The sequence below is a fragment of the Egretta garzetta genome, unplaced genomic scaffold (assembly GCF_000687185.1).
Source record: "Egretta garzetta isolate BGI_Z169 unplaced genomic scaffold, ASM68718v1 scaffold21, whole genome shotgun sequence".
NCBI lineage: Eukaryota > Metazoa > Chordata > Aves > Pelecaniformes > Ardeidae > Egretta > Egretta garzetta.
The window spans coordinates 149214-169434 of NW_009258668.1; the positions used below are offsets into that span (position 1 = coordinate 149214).

At 46.1% G+C, this 20221-nt stretch overlaps 1 protein-coding gene across 1 annotated transcript in view; it reads right to left on the bottom strand.

Annotated features, from left to right (window-relative positions):
- MDGA2 (MAM domain containing glycosylphosphatidylinositol anchor 2) overlaps positions 1 to 20221 on the bottom strand; it is a 325099-nt gene that overhangs the window by 43096 nt on the left and 261782 nt on the right. The window contains exons 9-10 of the mRNA XM_035888425.1: positions 17020 to 17168; positions 3282 to 3341 (exon numbers count right to left, since the gene is read on the bottom strand). Of these exons, the coding sequence (XP_035744318.1) occupies positions 3282 to 3341; positions 17020 to 17168 (209 nt within the window). The remainder of the gene's footprint in view (positions 1 to 3281; positions 3342 to 17019; positions 17169 to 20221) is intronic.

Sequence of the window (20221 nt, forward strand, 5' to 3'; positions counted from 1 at the left end):
CGGCTCGGGGACTGCTTGCGGCTCGGGACGGGCTGGGCATCGGTCGGTGGGTGGTGAGCAATTGCCTTGTGCCTCATTCGTTTTGTATATTCTGTACATTCTGTTATCATTCTCATTATTACTATTATTATTATTTTCTCTTATTAAACTGTCTTTATCTCAGCCCTTGGCTCTAACCTTTTATTTTCTTTCCGATTCTCTCCCCCATCCCACTTGAGAAGGGGGGGGGGAGTGAGCGAGCGGCTGCGTGGTGCTGAGTTGCCAGCCGGGTTAAACCACGACAATCTTCCATAAAGGTGGTGGAAGGTGGCTGTTTCTTTGCTTTTAACAACCTTGCACACAGGGACGAAGGGGAAACTCTGGATTTATAATAGGTACGACTTTCTCTAATCAGAAAGGCAATAAAATTTAACCCTGTTCACTTTTTCCTTTGTGGCAAACTTGACGCGTACCTGTACCTGCACGACGGGTATGAGAGCCGTGCTCCGGGCAGAAAGTGATCTACTCCATTCTGCAGCCAGCGACCACGCAACCTTCGCAGACATCCTTTTCACGAGCAGATAATATGTATTTGAATACACCTGACCCCGTATGCTGCCGAATGAAAAGAGGAGTTAAAAATACAATAAAGCCGAATGGTGACCAGGAGGAAGTGCACAGCGAAGTGACCTGCTCGGGGCTGTTTGAAGAGACTTTCTCATTATCAACCGACTGGGACTGCAGACATCTGTAGACTCAAAATAAAGGAAAGGTAGGAACTTTAATCTTTCGAATAACAAGCTTGAACAAGTTACTCTCTGGTTTACAGGTACCGGTTGGCTTTTTATTACTTCTTTAAAGCGGAGTCATTTGTTTTCTAGGTCACCGTGGCTGCATCGCTGCCGGCGGCGCGGGGAACGTGGCTGTCGCCCGCTGAGGAGCAGAGCAGCCACCATGGAGACTGGAGCTGCAGACCCTTCATGTCTGCTCCAGGAAAGTCTCTCTCGTTTCATTTGCTTCCATCCCGCTGACAGTAAATATCAGAGAGCTGGAAGCACTCGCTCGTTGCTGCATGAATGTTTGTGCAACTCGGGATTCACTAACTCATCGTTTGGAAAAAACTACCTGAATCTGTCTTTGGTGAAAAACAAACTATGGAAGGGAATCACCTCCACGTGATGCCCAGATGAGACCAGAACTGTTCTGAGCAGTGGCAGGGTGCTGGCACGGAGCTTCAGGTGAAGCCACCACTGCCATGCGTGTGGAAGCTGGTATGGAAAAGCAGAAGAACATCCAGAGCCTCCCAGTCGACACTGAGCACATGCTCAGTGAAGCAAGAGCTTGAAGGTGAGGTCCAAAAGTGGGTTTGTTGCTGGTGGATAAACTTTCAGGAGTGAAGAAACACTCTGAGTGATGTTTGGGACCATTTCTGTATGCACAACATATATGAGAATGCCAAGGCTATTCAACAGGTAGGGTTTCATGGCCTTTTAGCACAAAATCCTGAATTTGCCTATGTTCCTAACCCGAACTATGCTATGCTACAGGAGTTTGCTAATTTATTTCATGAGCTTCAGGCTCCCCCCATGACCAAACTCCACTTTATCATTGAACATTTAACGTATGCAACTACAGGAGTCTTGGCCGCCTCCAACTGCTAACCAGGGGACACGTACAAGGATGCTGTGAAATAAAAAAAAATTGGAACAATCTGGGTCACTATTCCAAAGCCAAATCCAAAGCTGAAATACATTAATGGCAGAATATTCTTCAGAGAGCTGTTAATGAGACAGAAAAATGTTCCTTAAGTGCAGACAACATCTTGGCAGACCTCAGCACCTTCAGAAGCCAGTAGAGGGTGACCAAATCTATGCAGTCACCATGAAGGAAGACACACAAGGTTGTCCCCATCCTTCAGTTCGAGTGCTGAGCAGGATAGTTACCAATGAAAGGCGACCCTGAGAAATGGAAACTCCCTGTACTCTACGCTACTTTTTCCATAAATGCTACAGGCAGGAGGATTTATAGTGTCCTGTGTTACACTGTGATACAAAGCAGATGTTCTGATGTTGTCACACATGTCAATTTTATTGCTGATTATTTTGAATGCATCCTCACTCCACGACTTAAACCCCCCCAAAAGCAAACACCAGCCTGCTACTAATGACAGATGAAGTGTGGTACCCATCCGCCAACTCTACTGGCAGCGCCAAAAGGGTCTCAGATATATCAAGCTGCTCCTCGTGCCGACCATGGACACTCTGGGACTGGGAGCAATCGCTTGCTCCCAGACCTGGTGCCACTTTCCCTTCTCTGTGGCTGAGGTCTCTTCTGCTCTGGGATCAAAGCTCATCTGAGCAGTACAGTAAAGCTAATGATTCTGACTATTATATTGATGTTTAATATCTACTGTCTGTCTGGGTTGTTTTGGAACTCTTCTTGAAACAAAGCTATCTCTAGTTTGAATAAAAATGTGAAAACTCCTAAGAAGACAAGTATAAAAACCTTTTTAAAAACAATGTAACGCACGGCCCTGATCTCCCCCCAGCACAAGGACTATCTTCATCACTACCATCACCCAGGGAGTCCTAACCCTGTAAGGTTCTACCACGCCATGTTTGGCTTGACTCACTGGAGACGCATCCCCTCTGCTTGCATTTTAATGGAAACAGTGGAAAGGCCCTGGTGACTGAAGGTAGGTGATATGGTTTTGCCCTCGGTAAGGGTCACAGAACTTCAGGCATTGTGGCCAATGTGCCCTTCTCGAATGCGTGAACTCAGATTAGGCACAACCTTGAGTGAGAAGACACTGCATTCAAGTCAATAACTTTTTTTTTTCCTCCTTAAAGACAGGCTAAAATGTGATATAAGCCAAGAGGATCCATTTAAAGACTTTAAAATTGGCTGCCTCCCAGATGAATTCACTGAAGTCTGCGGGATTAAACAGGAGCTGCACTGTTCCCAACCCCGGCAGGAGCCCTGCTCTTTTACTACTGCTAGACATCTACCAAAAGAGTTTTTCCATTTCTAATCCCTGTTTTGTTAGGCATTCACAAAAGGCGGGTTTAGTTCTTAACCCACGTTAAGGCTGGTTTTCAGAGGAAGTTTTCTCATTCCTTGTCAGAGACATACCAGATTTGAAGTTCTTGTATTGGGAAACCTGGCTGGCACCGACTCTCACACTTCAAAGCACACGGCGCGGCTGTGTCGCGGGCGAGCCGGGCACTGCCAGCACGGCGACTGCCAACAGCACAGACGTGGCTTTGCATATTAAGCAGCAGTTTTATCTGCAATAGGCAGACCGTTATTTTCATGAGGGCAACAAGAGATAACATTATTGCAGTGGCATCAAGATTCAGTTCCTAATCACAGAATCACAGAATCCCGGACTGGCAGGGGCTGGCAGGGCCCTCAGGAGCTCACCCAGTGCCACCCCCCTGCTCAAGCAGGCTCACCCAGAGCAGGGGGCACAGGACAGCGTCCAGGCGGGGGTTGAAGATCTCCAGAGAAGGAGACTCCACAGCCCCCCTGGGCAGCCTGGGCCAGGGCTCCATCACCCTCACAGTCAACAAGTTCTTCCTCCCGTTCAACTGGAACCTCTTCTGCTTCAGTTTGTGCCCATTGCCCCTTGTCCTGGTGCTGGGCACCACTGAGAAGAGTCTGGCTCCGTCCTCATGACACTCACCCTTGAGATATTTGTATGTGTTGATAAGTTTAAATTAAACACATCATGCTTATACCCACAACTACATTTCCATGATCAAGGGACTATCAATCCCAAGACACAATTCATATTTCAGTGGCAATGACTTAGCGAGTATCCCACAGTGCTACAACCTTCTCCAGATGGATCTCGAGCGACAGACGGTGCACTCCCGTCACTAGTGAACTAACTCGTTTTCTTGCGATTTCTAAAAGCTATTTACGAATGACCCTATTTTTTCATACAAAATAATTGCATAGTGACAAATTAATGACTGCAGCTGCAATCAAGATGACAAACCCAACCCTTTTAAAGTAAGGCATGCCGGAGCTTCGCTGCTTCGTCCATACCGTGAAGAAGCAAGGTTGTCTTGGGAAATGAACTGGAAAAACAAAGCTGCATTTTAAGCAACCTACATGCGTCTATGCATAAACAGATCAACGAGTAATAATGCAATAAGACAAGTGCATGATGCCAAAGTGCATTTCTAAGGAAAATGAACATACTGATTTTGCTTAACTTTTTAAGTAAGATTGAATTTTCGCCAATAAATAACGGCTCAACTGTCAGATATGAATGTTTCAACAAGCCATTTCTTAAATACTTAAGACAATTGCTGCATGAGAGGAAAGGAAATAGCCACTAGATGTTTAATGAGGTTCTCAACATGTAAATGTGGTGTTTTAAATCAGCTCAAAAACACAGATGCGTTGCAGTAGGGTGCTCATTTGCTTATTGAAAGGCAATATGGTTTGTATTAAATTTAAACATATGTATGTTCCGGAGAATAAAGAATTCTCTAACAGCAAACGAATGGATGAAGCAGTTGTCTTTAGGGACAAATCACTCTCATCCCAACAATTTCTGATTTTTGTAATGTACATTATTTGACAAAAACGCTTACTTAGTATATACACTGGCTAGTATGTGCCAATTTAGCTACAGACATCCCTCAACGAGGAGCAAGCAAAATCTGTGTTGAAGGAACTGCCAACCTAATTGCCTTACTAAGAAAAGGAAAATTCTCATTTACCATCTCTTCTCTCCAAACTGCAACTAAAATTTGCACAGGACTTTTAAAATTCCTCTCTGGTCTCAGCTGGATGAGCGGAGACAGCGCGTCACCGCAGAGCAGGAACAGGTTTAGTTTTGTAATGGTACTACTCTTTTTTTTTTTTTTTAAATGCATTTTTTCACAATGATTTTTTTTCCTAGATTACATATATCTGTTTCAGTAAGGACAGAATTTATGGTGAGAGACAGTGAGACTATGTCCAGTAAAAAATACCCAAGTGTCTAGCAGGCATCTGGGATTCCTAATCTTTTCGTTTAAGGCTGATACAAAGGTAAGACTATACAGAGGTAAGAGCTGGTTTTGCAGAAACCTGGAGGCAGGAGCCAAGAGACCATCCCAGCAAGAGGAAGCCCTGGTCTGCAGCGTTCCCAGCGCTGGGATCTGTCCTGCACTGGCTGTCCCCTACGCAATCGTTAAGGCTGCTCGCAGGGCGTAATGTTGGTGAGGTCTCAGCTTTCATCATTGGTAAGTAGGCAATTCATCTCGTTTTTATTGTTTTACACCGAGAGATCTGCAGCGCTCATTTTGTAAATGCATTCATTAACGGTGCTTGGGAAAATCCAGGCAGACTTCAAAAGATTTAATAGTTTCAGTTCATGCACTGTCTAGACATGCAGATATTCAACCTGAGTGGCCTTAGAAACAGGTCAGGAAGCTCAGAAGATAAATAGTCCCTTTACAGGTTGCCAGAATTGCTCATCCCAGTGCAGAGGGGAGATGCTAAGAGATTTGACAGCTTGCTTTGCCACTCAAGAGTACTTCCATGTGCTACCAAAGACCAGAAATACAGCGAATACTCAGTACTTGGCCAACAGAAAAAACACTAACGGGCCTTTTTTGACAGTGAAGTACTGTGCAGTGAATCTCCATGTTCTTATTTGAGTCTGCTGAAGACCATTGCTTCCCTTGGAGTCTAAGCTCTTTTGCCATGCTCTTTAAGAGCTGCCACTGCCCTCCCATCACCTGGCTGCAGTGGTGAATTTGCAGATAACCTGCCCAGGAGACCAGATGCAAAGCCTACGGAAATGGAGAGATGTCTCAGGAGGGTGGTGAGGGGAAACACTGCACAAAAAAGGCCCAGCATGAGGGTGACAGCATCTGCTATCGGTGCCATGGGACATCCAGAGTTCAGGTGAAGCATCTCTAAGCATCAATCTTGATGATGCCTTTAAATACAGAGGTAAAATCCCTCTCCCAAAGCCAGCTCTGCTAGCAGTGAGTATGTCTGACCTTTCTCTGTGTTTCACTTTCATAGAATTACCTCAAAGGAATGCTGTGAAAATAAGTTCATTACAGCCCATGAAATAAGGCATGGGTGTATCCTACCAACACAGCATGATCGCGGCCAATCTGTCTTTAGAACAGGTCTTAAAGGTGGGAGAGCAAAGAAGATGTAAGGACACATGGAAGAGGTGAAGCTCATTCAGTGAGCATTTATTTAGCTCTATTCCAGAATTATTTGATTTTGGGACACTTGATGGTGTCAGGAATGGTGTTCTTCAAGCTACTTCTGTGTGTGTGAATGCCACGTGCTCGGGGAGATGCTCAGGTGCCATGCAGGGGGCAGTGGCAGCGGTGAACTCACTGATGTGGGGTCATACAAAGATCAAAAGTGCAAATGGTCCAATGGAACTCAACCAATTCAGGGAAGAACGTTACGTGAGGGGACACAAAATGTCAGAGTTGAGGGACAACCTTTGGCTCAGACACCTCCCACCTCCATTCCCCTTTGGGCTGCACCTCTCCTTCAGAGCCCATGGCTTGTCTGGAGTGCACATAAACTCCGGGGATAATGGAACTATGCCTTGAGCAAGTGCAGCTACTGCTAAGTTTTATCCTGATATCCTAATGTATCTTAACAGGGTACCTGCAATATACTACGCAATTTATTTATGATTCTTAGGCATCGATGCAGCTCTGACACTATCGTCACTAAAAAGGATGCATCCTTCATCAGAATTAAATCTCTGTAATGCTCAAAGGCCTTTTCAAATATATATCTGTGCTGTATTTAGCTATGATGACAAGCACGTTGCATGCCAGACACACAACTCTTAATTGTCATGCATTTGCCTAAGGAGATAGGCCATAATTTTTATGTAGACCCTCAGTTTTCAAAGTTTCATTGTTCTACATCTCTGTTAGTTTTCATTTTTGCAAACCCTTTAATACTTCTGAACAACCGCATGACATCATATGACATCAACACTGACACGAAAACCATTGGAATAATCTCCCTGGTTGACTCCGCAACATTGGACACGTTCAAGCCACAGCTGGACACGGTGCTGGGCTGTCTTGTCTAGGCTGTGCTCTTGCCCAGAAAGGTTGGACCAGATGATCCTTGAGGTCCCTTCCAACCTGGGATTCTATGATTCTATGGTTTACAGATTTTTTTAAACAGTCTTGCATTTCAGGAATTTATGTAAAGAATAAGGCAGGGTGTGAAAAATATTTCCAAGTAATCACATTTTTCATTTTAAACCAGGATCTGATCAGCATCAAACTCCTGACAGCCTGCTGTTTGCATTCATTGGGCAACGGCACAGCAGCAGGGTGAGAAAGCAGTCATGAAAACAGACATCCCATTTCACCTCCTGTTTGTACTGTAAGCGGGGCATGTTTTCATCAAGGGCCCGGCTTCTGCCGGAGGGGTGCCCACGCATGGCTCGACAATTTAAAGAAAAGCACAGCCTTGTTTGGATGGCGATGGCGATTCGTGCAATGCAACCACAGAGCTGTGCTCCCGTGCACGCACAGGTACGCCAGGAAGGGGAGTCTCAGCCCTACCACAAGGGTTTAAATGTAGTCAAAAGCAAATAACTTGTTTACTAAAATAAATTCCTCCAGCTTGAGTAATTTCTCTCACTAAATTGCTCCTCAGTTCACTCAATTTTCTCTTGCATCTTCCCTAAAGTTTGACTGATACGCTGCATTTGTCAGCAGTGATCAATTCATAGTGCAGATTTTTCTGCTGAGACAGAATAAATGAAAGTTGAGCGTGACAGGCTGAGGCTACGGCATGGGACTTGATTTTGGCAATGTTAGGTGAGAGCACATGCTCCTGAGTACAGATAAGTCTGTTGGGTTTTTTTTTTCACCAAAGGGAAACATGCAGGGAAAGCCTCAGGTTCTGCCAACGTCACTGCTTCAGGCAGAAGAGCTCCTCCCCATGAAGGATTTGTCCTTTAGGGAATTACTACTTTGCCATTGTTGGCAAAAGTTAAGAAGAAGGCTTGACAGTAGCAATCTCTGGCTCCTGCATTGCATTGTATAAATATACACATATATACACGTCTGTCCCGAAGAGAAAGATCAGATATTGCCCAAAACTGCAAGGTATCCCAGGAGGGGGTTCCACAGAGCTTGCTATGAGGCGAAGGAATCCACACAGTCTGTCCCAGGTCCATGGGTTTTTTTTTTCCTTTTTGATTATTGTGATCCTACCCTTCAATTTTTTTCTGTAATTGCATCTTTCTCCTTGACCAGTCGCAACACTGGTGGGACCCTCCTTGCCTGCTGCACCTCATCAGATTGGGGCAAAAAGAAGAGCTGGGTTCAGAAATCATAGGCAGTAACTTTAGGACATTCTCCCGTGTCTTGTTTCCTTAAGAAACCAGACTAAAAAGTTAATATGAATTAGGTATTAAAATTAGTAATGAAATAGCTGGAGCTTGTGCTTATATAACGAAAATCAAACCAAGGCAGTCCCAGCAGGCAGTAATTGCTGCGATCAAATGAATATGTTAAATTTTGCCTGTAAGGTTTATTTTGTGAAGAAAGGGAGTTTAGTTTTATGGCCCACGTTTCATGGTAATGTGAATGGGCACAGCTCATGTGGGATGTTTTCTCTTTGCATCTCTGGGAAATACAGCCCACTACCTCCAAAAGTCTGGGGGTGTGCAACTCAACTCCCAACCAGGGAGTGGGGTTACAGTCAGGAGCATCTTCGGTAGCTGAGACACCACGGGATCAAAGTCAGAACATCAGGACCTGACAGAAAAAGATGTATTTATGGGTATAACTTTTACTTCTGAATTTCTTAAGATGTAATCAGTAGGATTTTTTTTTCCCTAGACTTATACATAAGCATTTGCCTAATCTATCCGAAGATTGGGAGCTGTAACCCTTTTTAAATGCCAATTAAAAGCATTTGGTACAAATCTCAAGTGGCAGCCCTCAGCTTGCTATTTTGAAACTCAAGCCTCAGTCTCGTGAGGAATGAGCACAGGAGGTAGCAGTATTGCAAACTGAGAATCGTAAAACAGAACCATTGCTTCTCTGGTTCAATCCACCAAACCCAAGAAAATCAATAAGAAACGTGCCTTTGCATGTTGCACTTTTTTTTTTTTGCCAAACTCTCTCTGTCTCATTTCACAAGTGCAGGCATAAGGGGAAGAAAGCAAAGCCTTGTTTAGACTTCCAAAAGAAAAACACGCTGTGAAACCTTCGGGACAGCTTATATATCCCTCTGTAGAAGAAGGCTTAACATTTTTCATGAAAACAGTATTAGAAATATTCCAATATCCATGTGAATTTTCAACTTTCTCACTTCCTCCCCTGGAATTAATTACTACAGATGTGAGTAATTATTTTTGAGTGGTACTGAATACAAATTTTGCACACATGTTAATGTATAGCTATTTTACATGTTCTATAGCAAACCAAATTAAGATACCCAGCTTGCAAACATCTTTCGCTTTGCGGTAGACTGGGTGATGATAGCACCGTGATCCTGATAGAAGGACCATCTGGAGAATTACTACCCATGAGGTGAGGACCTTGACTGTGCTAAAATAAATTAATTTCTCCTTAGTGACTTTCATTCAAAATCCAGTAATTCAGTAAGTAACAATTTCCATTCATCTATTTCCATTCTTCAGAACAGTGACACTTTTCTCTTCTTGTGACTTCCTCTTCATCTGACAGGACCTTCCCTCTCCCTTTTTGACTTTCTTGACTTCCCTGATACATTAAGTCAAGCTCCGCTTTCTTCTCAAAGAACTTTTCTAGCATTTGCAGTGCTGATTTCTCTCAACTTCTCTTTAACCAATGCTTAAAATGCTGAACAAGTTTCTCCTGTGTCATGCTTGCCTACCATTAAATTATTCTCTCGTGCCTGAGATATGCCTTTATTTTAATTCTGGTGACAAGGTAGGTGACAAGAAGCAGGATCTGACAGAAACGTGTAACACTGCTCTGGTGATTCACGTAGGGTGGAGTCTGGCAGCCCTCTTCCAGGAATATTCAGAAAAGTAAAGCATGCCCCAGAGACAGGACTGGAGAGCAAGATGGTCCCACAGAGGCAATGGGCCATGAAATGGTCTGGGTTATTGAGCACCACCAAGAAAGTGGACTCTGAGCCCTAATTCACTGCAGACACACGCCTGTGTGTCCAGGAGCTGTACCCACAGATTGCAAAGATCATAGAATCCTAGAATCCCAGGTTGGAAGGGACCTCAAGGATCATCCGGTCCAACCTTTCTAGGCAAGAGCACAGCGTAGACAAGATGGCCCAGCACCCTGTCCAGCTGAGGCTTGAAAGTATCCAGCGTGGCGGAGTCAGCCCCTCCCCTGGGGTTGACCATTATTCCAATGGGTGACAGTTCTCATGGGGAAAAATTTCCCTCTCATGTCCAGTTGGAATCTCCCCAAGAGCAACTGGTGTCCATTCCCCCTTGTCCTCTCCATGGGACTCCTGGTGAAAAGGGAGTCTCCATCTTCCTTGTAGCCACCCCTTAGGTACTGGTACGTGGTGATGAGATCCCCTCTGAGCCTCCTTTGCTCCAGGCTTAACAAGCCCAGCTCTCTCAGCCTGTCCTCATATGGCAGGCTTCCCAGTCAAAGATGTCAAAGTCCTTGCATTTTTAATATAATCACTGCAACAAACACCACGGGCCCTTCAGGGGTCTGGGAGGTAACTGGACTTGCTCTGCCAGGTAAAGGCTGCATACTCACTGCATGGACATGGCCCTGCAGAAGAAGCTGTAGCACCCCTCCATGACTAGGTTGGGATTGCTGAGATTCATTAACTTCATTTGTTCTTCCTCTGCTTTCAGATCCGTACCTTCAAGCATGACATGTATTGCCCCCATTCTCTCTCAACGAGCAATCACAGACTCTTCCCTGTTCCTCTTGACTATACCCTGCTCTAGCTGTATCCCTAATTTCCAACATACTCTTCCATACAAGACTGTGGCAATCATAAATGAGCATCACAAATGGACCTTCGCTTAGGCTCCATGAATCTCTTATTTTTCTGCTCAGATCTGTATTCAGACTTTCCTTTGGGAAAATTGCTACTGACGCTCTGAGGCACTAGAACGATGTGCTGCTCTGGGATCAGGAATGTGTCCTTCTCTCATTGCCAGCCTGGAAAAAGCTCATGAAAACTGGAGTGGAGAATGGATGGGCTCAATTCTTCCTTTTCCTTCTTTGGCACGTGGACCTCAGGCAGCAGAAGTGCTTGAACATGCCCAGATAAACCAAGAGAGTTGTTCGCCACCTTCATGCACTCTAGATTTGCACAAGATGCAGAAGAACGCATAGTAGTGAAAGGAATGCTTTAATCTTTGCTTCCTTTGACTCTGGTGGCCCAAGAGCAGCATATATTGTATGCATTGTGGTATTTCTCTGAATCCTTCTTTATACCGAAGGTTGGCAGCAGGACTGGCCGTAGATGAATCCATGTCCTTGAGGGCTTTCCTCCTTTGGGGAAAGGGATCAACCCCTTCAGGTTCCTTTTACACTGACAAAATTGTCTAGGCTGGTCTTACAAGAACTGCAAATCAGACCAGGTCCCTTGCAATTATCTCTCATCAACTGCTTTTTTTCCGAAGTGCCCAGAGAGGTAGTAGAGGCCCCATCCCTGGAAACATTCAAGGCCAGGTTGGACGGGGCTGTGAGCAACCTGATCTGGTTAGTGGTGTCCCTGCTCTCTGATGGGGGGTTGGACTAGATGACCTCTAGGGGTCCCTTCCAACCCAAAACATTCTATGATTCTATGAACAAGCCAGAAATTCCCATGAGGAAATTTCATGAGGTACTCCATGAGGAATACCACATCCATAATAACTCCTTGGATGGACGGGGCCTGGATGCACACTGCAGAGCTGGGCCACCTCCTCAAGATATGCTTGAGGGCTCTGAGCACTATCAAAGCACAGGAGCAGGAGCTCTTACACCCACTCAACAAGGAAACTCTACGGCCATTTAGCTAGTGCCTCATTTGTTAAAGCAGTTATTTGTCACTATTCAATTAAAGAGGAGCACAGCCGTGCATGCTGCTTGGCGGCTAGACGCTCCGTCACAGCAGGCTTGGCAGATACCGCAGCTCAGCATCCTCAAAGCCAATTAAAACCCAGCACTGGGAAGCCACCGTCCATGTGCTGCATCAACTAGAAACACAGTCAAGAGCCTCTGCTTGTTAAAAAATAATGTTAAGCACAGAATGAATCCCCAAAAGGCAACAGCAGGAGTGTCTGGGCTTAAGCAGAAAGCAAAGTGCTCCAAATAATTCCTGTTGCTCCCCGGAGGAGCATCCGTCACACACGACCATGTCAGCAGGACAAACTCGACTGAACAAACTTCTGCTCACCATCAGTGTGCTCTGTGTGCGTCAAGTACAGTGGTGGTGGTGGGGAGAGCTATACAACGGTCTTAGAATCATAGAATCCTAGAATGTTTTGGGTGGGAAGGGACCCCTAGAGGTCACCCAGCCCAACCCCCCTGCAGGAGCAGGGACACCTTGAACCACATCAGGTTGCTCACAGCCCCGGCCAACCTGGCCTGGAATGGTCCCAGGGATGGGGCCTCCACCCCCTCTCTGGGCAACCCCTGCCAGGGTTTCACCACCCTCACTGGAAAGAATTTCTTCCTTAGATCCAGTCTAACCCTCCCCTGCTTCAGTTTAAAGCCATCCCCCCTTGTCCTGTCCCAGCTGGCCCTACTAAAAAGCTTGTCCCCCCCTTTCCTCTGGGCCCCCTTGAAGCCCTGACCGGCCGCACTCAGCTCTGCCCGCAGCCTTCTCTTCTCCAGGCTGAACACCCCCAACTCTCCCAGCCTGGCCTCAGAGCAGAGGGGCTCCAGCCCTCGGAGCATTTTAGTAGCCCTCCTCTGGCCCCGCTCCAACAGCTCCATGTCCTCCTTGTGCTGAGGGCTCCAGAGCTGGACACAGTACTTAATGAAAGACATGGAGCTAACATGCGTACAAACGCAGTGATTCTTACAGATTTTCAGTTCGCTACTTCAGATTGTTTGCTTTTGTTCTTAAAACATCTATTTTCACTGTCACAAAGCAACCACAGAATCCTGAAGGTCCCGACAGCTGCTCCTGGCATCCACGGTGATGCTCGTACCTCTATGAAAGCAGAACTGAGTTATTTCCATGGCACACACCCACCTCATGGCAGGGCATGGCTCCTTCGCTTCGGTGGCTCTGTTCCACCCGCTTTTGGCCCGCGCTGGACCTCTGGCACTGGACATTTCTCTCCGGTGCTTTCTGTTGCCAGCAAAACTTTTCAAAACTCTGCTCACCTGAGCTTGTCCAGGCAGAGACATCTCCAGCTCTACAACCCCACCACGTGCCAACCAGCAGAGATGCTTTCCTGTTGGTGTAATGCTGTGTAATCTCATTAATCCCAGCAGAAAAGATTGTCTTTAAGGAAAATCCCTAGTCTGCCACATTGAATTACGAGGCTCCTTTGCCCTTCAAAAGTCTCATTATTAAGTGCATCCTTTGCGGGGCTTCCTACAACCACCTGGCAAACACGGAAATGGAGCTAAACCACACCGCGTCTCATGAGGAACTCTTGTTTTTGTAAAATGGCATTAAAAATACTGTCAATATTACAGCCTTGAGCAATTCCACAGAAAATTCAGCAAGCCTAAACCTACTATCGACTAAATATTCCCAAAATACTGCTTGGATTCTGTCTCGAGTGAAGCAGCAGTGCACAGGTCGGGTAAAGACCTGAGTGCGGCCGGTCAGGGCTTCAAGGGGGCCCAGAGGAAAGGGGGGGACAAGCTTTTTAGTAGGGCCAGCTGGGACAGGACAAGGAGGGGTGGCTTTAAACTGAAGCAGGGTGGGTTTAGACTGGATCTAAGGCAGAAATTCTTTGCAGTGAGGGTGGTGAAACCCTGTCAGGGGTTGCCCCGAGAGGGGGTGGAGGCCCCATCCCTGGGAACATTCCAGGCCAGGTTGGCCGGGGCTGTGAGCAACCTGCTGTGGTTCAAGGTGTCCCTGCTCCTGCAGGGGGGTTGGGCTGGGTGACCTCTAGGGGTCCCTTCCCACCCAAACCATTCTGTGATTCTCTAAAGAGGACGCGATGCCTGGGCTCTGACGGCAGCATTCTCAATACCAAAGCAATTTACTGATCAGATAAAGGTAGCGGTGTTGATCGAATCGCAGGCAGATACCAACACACCGCCCCACTACCGAGCCCACTGGCAGCATTTTGCGATGCATTAGGAGATTAAAAGCAAGATTACGAGCAGTCCCTCGTTCCGATAGCAGCGTGCTCTCTAGCTCAGACCCTGGCTGCCACCTGGAAATCCCCCCGCGCTCTTTCTGCCCTGAACTTTGCGCAGCCGCCAGCGGCGTTTTCTGCCGCTCCCGATGGATGCTCGTCCTTCCTTCTGTTGTTAAATAAAACCGATAGCAAAACCCAGTAACAAATGCACTGCTAAGTTGAATAAACTCCCTAAACACAAAGAGTTCGGAAGGCAATCTGCTGTAGCAAGTGCCGGCAGGTGTCAAAAAAAAAAAAGTTTAATTATCACCCCTGTTTCAGAGGGAATCACCGCAACCATGGATGAGCATGTCCGGATGGATCACTAGGTTCTAAATCACCCGTGCTTTAAATGTGGCTTCAGATCACAGAATCACATAAAATCCCAGCCTGGCAGGGGCTGGCAGGACCCTCCGGAGCTCACCCAGTGCCACCCCCCTGCCCAAGCAGGCTCACCCAGAGCAGGGGGCACAGGACAGCGGCCAGGCGGGGGTTGAAGATCTCCAGAGAAGGAGACTTCACAGCCCCCCTGGGCAGCCTGGGCCAGGGCTCCATCACCCTCACAGTCAACAAGTTCTTCCTCACATTCACCTGGAACCTCTTCTGCTTCAGTTTGTGCCCATGGCCCCTTGTCCTGGCGCTGGGCACCACTGGGAAGAGTCTGGCTCCATCCTCGTGACACCCACCCTTGTTTTGATTATCCTGACAGAGCACGCTGTCACGGAAATTAGACTAAAGTAACTCTAGATAATTATATAAATAATTAAAAGTACATTAAAATGAAATGGAGAAAAAGAAGCTAAAAAGCCTAATGCAATTAATTTCATTATATATTCTTTCACTTCAGCACATTCTTTTTTTAATTTAATAATTCTTCTTGGGTGCTGGGAATAACGGAAATGATTTGTGCCCAGTGGTGCAAACAGTTGCATAAACATGCATTAAAAAAATCACCGATTTTAATTTCAAATCAGTTAGAGTCAAGCAGAGACAAACTCCGAGTGAAGGGGACCCAGCACCCTCCAGGTATCAGAGCCGTTCCCTGGATGCCAGCTCCACAGCTACCACAGAGATTACACAAGCAAAAAAAAAAAACCCATCCATTCAGCATAAATCACATGCTCAAACTGTGGATTTATTTTGCAGCTTACAAAGCTCATCCCCGTAGGAGATCTGTGGGGTAACAAAATATTTTCTGCACTCCCATTTTCAAAAATACGTCTTCAAGAATCTGCCTTAATCCCCAATCTCTTTCTCCCTGCCCAAACCATTATTTCAGGCGTTGAATAGCCCAACATATACTTTCTAAATCAATCAGTTGTGGGATTATTTCAGGAAAAGCAAGCTCAATGGGAGAGTGGAAAGCAAGGCCAAAACAACAGCAGATGGATTCTCACGCATAAGCAGCAAAATGTCTTCATTCGATCGCGGCAGGTTCAGGTTGGGAGCAGGAGCGGGGGGCACGTGGCCAGGAGCTGGGGTGGTGGGAGCCCTGCGACCCCGATGGGGCACGGCATGGCACGGCACGGCGTGGGCTCCTCTGCCCAGCCAGACCAAGGCTGGCCGCCCAACTGGTAAGATAGGATGCGGAGGTGGACGTGGTGGCCAAGGAGGTGCTCACAGCACGAGGGGTTATTTTCAGACCATGTATTTTTCCTAGAGAAAGCCCAGCAACGCCAACCCCCACGCTGTCAGTGGCACTCCCTGGCACACTCGTAGCATTTGGCGTGGGCAGACTCTAGGCAGGATGGCGAGCATGTGGCAGGGCACAATAATTTTCTGCCTGTAGAACATAAAATTGCGAGATTTTGTACGGGCGTTGCTGCGGGCAAGTGCAAGTGCAGACAAAGATGACTTTGCCCTGCCAAGGGGAGCAAGCAGAGGTGCTGCCGTTTAACGGGAGGTTAAGCAAAGCACAGATTGGTTCTTTCACTTTGATTGACCATTAAAACTCAAGCTTTGTAACAACACCCTTCAGAGAAGACAGATGATGTTTTAAAGTGGTTAAAGGGAAAATTAACGGGGATGGCTTTGTTAATTCAACAGTTCCTCTGCAAGTGGGCTGCCCCCCACGCCCCCACTTCCTTAACAGCGCCAATTCCCGCCAAAAAGTTCACAGGGAACCTATGAAGACGCAAGTGTGAGCGGCTTTAATGCGCCCAAGAAAGACGCCTCGGTTCTCAAGGATCACCACGTGTTTCCATAGAAAAGCTAACGCTATCCCTACATTTATCTATTTACATGGAAGATCTAATAAGGGGTATAGGGATACATACAGAGAGAGAAAAGGTTTCATTTCACTGCAAGTTTCTTTCATATAATCTTTCTAGCGTATCTTGAGCCACAGCCTCTGCAAACCCTCTGAGGAACAGCTCTTTAATCTCTGCATTTCACTGCAAATGTGCAAATGAGTTTCCCGAATCTGCAAGAGGCAGAGGACTACTTCTGCAAGATGGCAGCAAACCAGCCAGAAGGAGGAAAACAACTCGTGACTCACAGGAGATGAAAAGAGGGAGGAAAAAAAGTAAATAAAGATAAAAAATAATGAAGTGAAATGAAATGAAATGAAACGAAACGAGATGAAATGAAATAAAACAAAGTAAAACAAAGTAAAATAAAACAAAATAAGACAAAATAAAATAAATTAAAACAAGACAAAACAAAATAAAATAAAATAAATAAAATAAAATCTCAGCAGTCCTCACAGAGGTCAGCACCCAATTCATCCTGCACGAACGCATTTCTTTCCTCACCTGCCTAATCCCTAAGCGATAGGCCAGGATGCGGTCCACAGCGTCGGGGTTCATCTGGGTCCACTGGAGGCTGTAGGAGTAGACACGGGGTCTGTTCTGCCACAGGGGGTTGTAGGTGTCGTAGTAGAACTCGGGAGCATAGGCTTTGCCTGTAGGAGACAGGAACAAAAACGGGGAAAACAAAGAAACCAGAGAATGATCAGGCAGCCAGTTTTGGAGCCGAGTGTTGAGACCCAGCCTGCAACCGCCCCTTCCCGCCTGTGTTTGGAGTCATTTTGTCAAACATCTTCTTCCAGAAACGTATTTTGGAATTATTTGCCTCCATCCACTTTTTCAAAGGATTCGTGGCAATGGTTGGCCTTTGTCGGTAACTCGCTCCTCCGTGGCATCTTTGGCCCAGGCGTAGGCATGGGATGGGAAAAATTAACTGAGCTCTTAGCAAAGGCGAGCTGGAGCAACAGAACATGCCTCTGCACAGATCTTCCATGGCCCAGCTGACTAAAATAGAGCTATCAAAGCCATCTGCACTACACTGAGCAGAGAAAGACTCAGCGACAGCTGCTGTACCTGGCACAAACAGTACAAACCGAGCTGGAAATACAAGATGGATATTGCCAGTGGCTGTTGCCTTCCTCACGTTTTCTCCTCTCCAACTTCCCAAGTGAAAACGCCCTTGGTGACACCTCAGATGTGCGCGCTACTACAGTATGTTATTTAGCTGAACATACCGGTTTGCACAACAGGGGGCAATGACAGGTCACGGTGCGTTTTGGGTACACAAGTGTCTCACTGCAATGCTATTATAGCCTTCATCCATTATAAACATGAAAAAGCTAAGGATGATTTCCCAAACACATGACAAAACATTGCTTGACTTCACTGAATTTGACTTCCCTTTGACTTCGACCCATGAAGACTAGGGACACCCTTACATGCAAATCATCTCTGCACCTCTAGAGTATCCCGTAAACAGTGGTTTGTCTATAACAGCAAAAATGACACAGAAAGCCCACGGGCATGTGGGGGCATCTGAGATGCAGTAGGGTAGGTGAGCCACCTAGACTGGGTGGAAGATAATGGTTGTTAATGGTTGGACTTGATGATCTTAAAGGTCAGGTGGAAGATAACGGTTGTTAGAGAGGTAGTGGAGGCCCCATCCCTGGAAACATTCAAGGCCAGGTTGGATGGGGCTCTGAGCAATCTGATCTAGTTAGCAGTGTCCCTGCTCACTGCAGGGGGGTTGGACTAGATGACCACTAGTGGTCCCTTCCAACCCTAAACATTCTATGATTCTATGATTCTATGATTAATGGTTGGACTTGATGATCTTAAAGGTCTTTTCCAACCTAAACGATTCTGTGATTCTAAGATACGATGCAAGAGCTATGAGAGACCCAGGACCTGCTAGAGCCACCGCTGGAGCTGTGTGCACCATCCCAGAGCATCTCATATACCACCAGGCAAGTAAGTTGAGTCCATAAAGGCTACCAGGAGATGAGGTAGGGACAGGGGTGTCTGCAAAAAACCTTGGAGGGAACTTCACTCCACTGGAATACGCAACTCCAACATACCCTCCCCCCCAAAGAAAAAGATCTTGCTGGATTTGTCCTACAGGAAAGTCAAATAACGTTAGAGCACACACCAGTACGTGCCAAAGACCCACAGATCTGTTTTCTGGATTTAAGTCATTTTGCATTGGTCTTCCTTTAGCACGCCATACTAACAATGCAGCATCGCTTCCATTTCTTGAAGCAAAAAGGTTTGGATTGATTTGAAAAAAGTTTTAGCAGCTGGATTTGTTGGAAGAGTTGTTAATCGCCAGTTTTCACCCAGGATCTGTTTCAACAGGAACAAAATCTCAACTGAAAGACGGACCACCTTTCATGGAACAGGTCCCTCCTCGCCCTGCCCGGCTCTGCCTCCTCTCTCTGGAGGTTCCATGCTTTGAGCTTAGTTTAAGCTACAGGATGGGGGCAAACACAAACCAGGCTTTGCCATGTTAAATGCTACATTTTGTCACTTGAATTACGCAAAAAAGGAGATGAAACATGGGAAACCAAAATATTTGCAGATGTAATCCTCCTGCGAAGGTCTAAAAGAGACTTGTCATGGGGGCAAACAGAAGCAGAATGAGGTCTTTCCCCTCCCGAAGCTTATAACTCTGTCCTCCTCCTATTTGTGAAGGGGTTTTGTCAGTGGAGTAATTATGAAATGCAGTGAAACCCCCAGGACAGGCTCATGGGAGGACGTGGTCTCCCTGCTCATGTTGACCTATGGGAGGGGTACGTATTCATTACTTGCTTCCTTTAATTCAGATATTAGCAGCTCGTGCCAAAATGCACGCTGTATTTAGGTATTCTCTCCTCAAAACTGTTCTTATCTACAGGTATAAACAGAGATGTATGGGGAGGCATTTTGACCTAGAAGTCTGGGAATTTCAATCATCAGAAAGGTAGTGAGAAGAGGGGAAAAGAGCATTAAAAAAAGAAAAAAAAAATGAAAAGGGACAAAGGAAAAACCATGTGAATATACCCCAACCTCATGGTTATTGATCAAGCTTTTATCTTTGGGTGTGCCCTCCCCTCCAGCCACGCTTTTCTTTCCAAAGGATGAAAAGCCCTTTTAGCCAAGATATTTTTGCTGGATTGCCCAACGAAGGTGCACATTCAATTAGGCCAGACTAGAGCAGATAGGCTAGCGCTGAAGTAGTGAACAACAATACTCCGAGGAGAAGAAGCAAAGCAAAACTGCTGTTGTTAAAAAAAAAAGAAACATAAGATAAATGAAACAAGGATCAGCAGTCGATAAGATTTGTTTTCCTTATTTATGTGCAGTGGAAATAATGGAGAAAGGCTCATGCTGAACGCAAATTATAATCTTCCCCCTTCTGCTGCAGGTGGACATAATGGCATCTCTGGGGGTCTACAGAAAGGATACGTAATTAGGCACTTGTCACAATATGGGCACTTGAACAACACCGACGCCTTCTGAGAAATAATGAGGCCTCAAGGAGAGCTGCATTATCCCAAATCCCTCCAAACAGAAGAGCTTTCTGGTGGGAACGGAGATGCTGAAAATTCAACAACACAACATTAAGACCTTAACTTGCCAACTTCAGAAGTACCAGAAGGCTGGGTGGTGGTTTAGGGTAGGCAAAAGCAGAGGTGGCCTTTGGAGGAGCAGGAGCTACCAGACACACCGG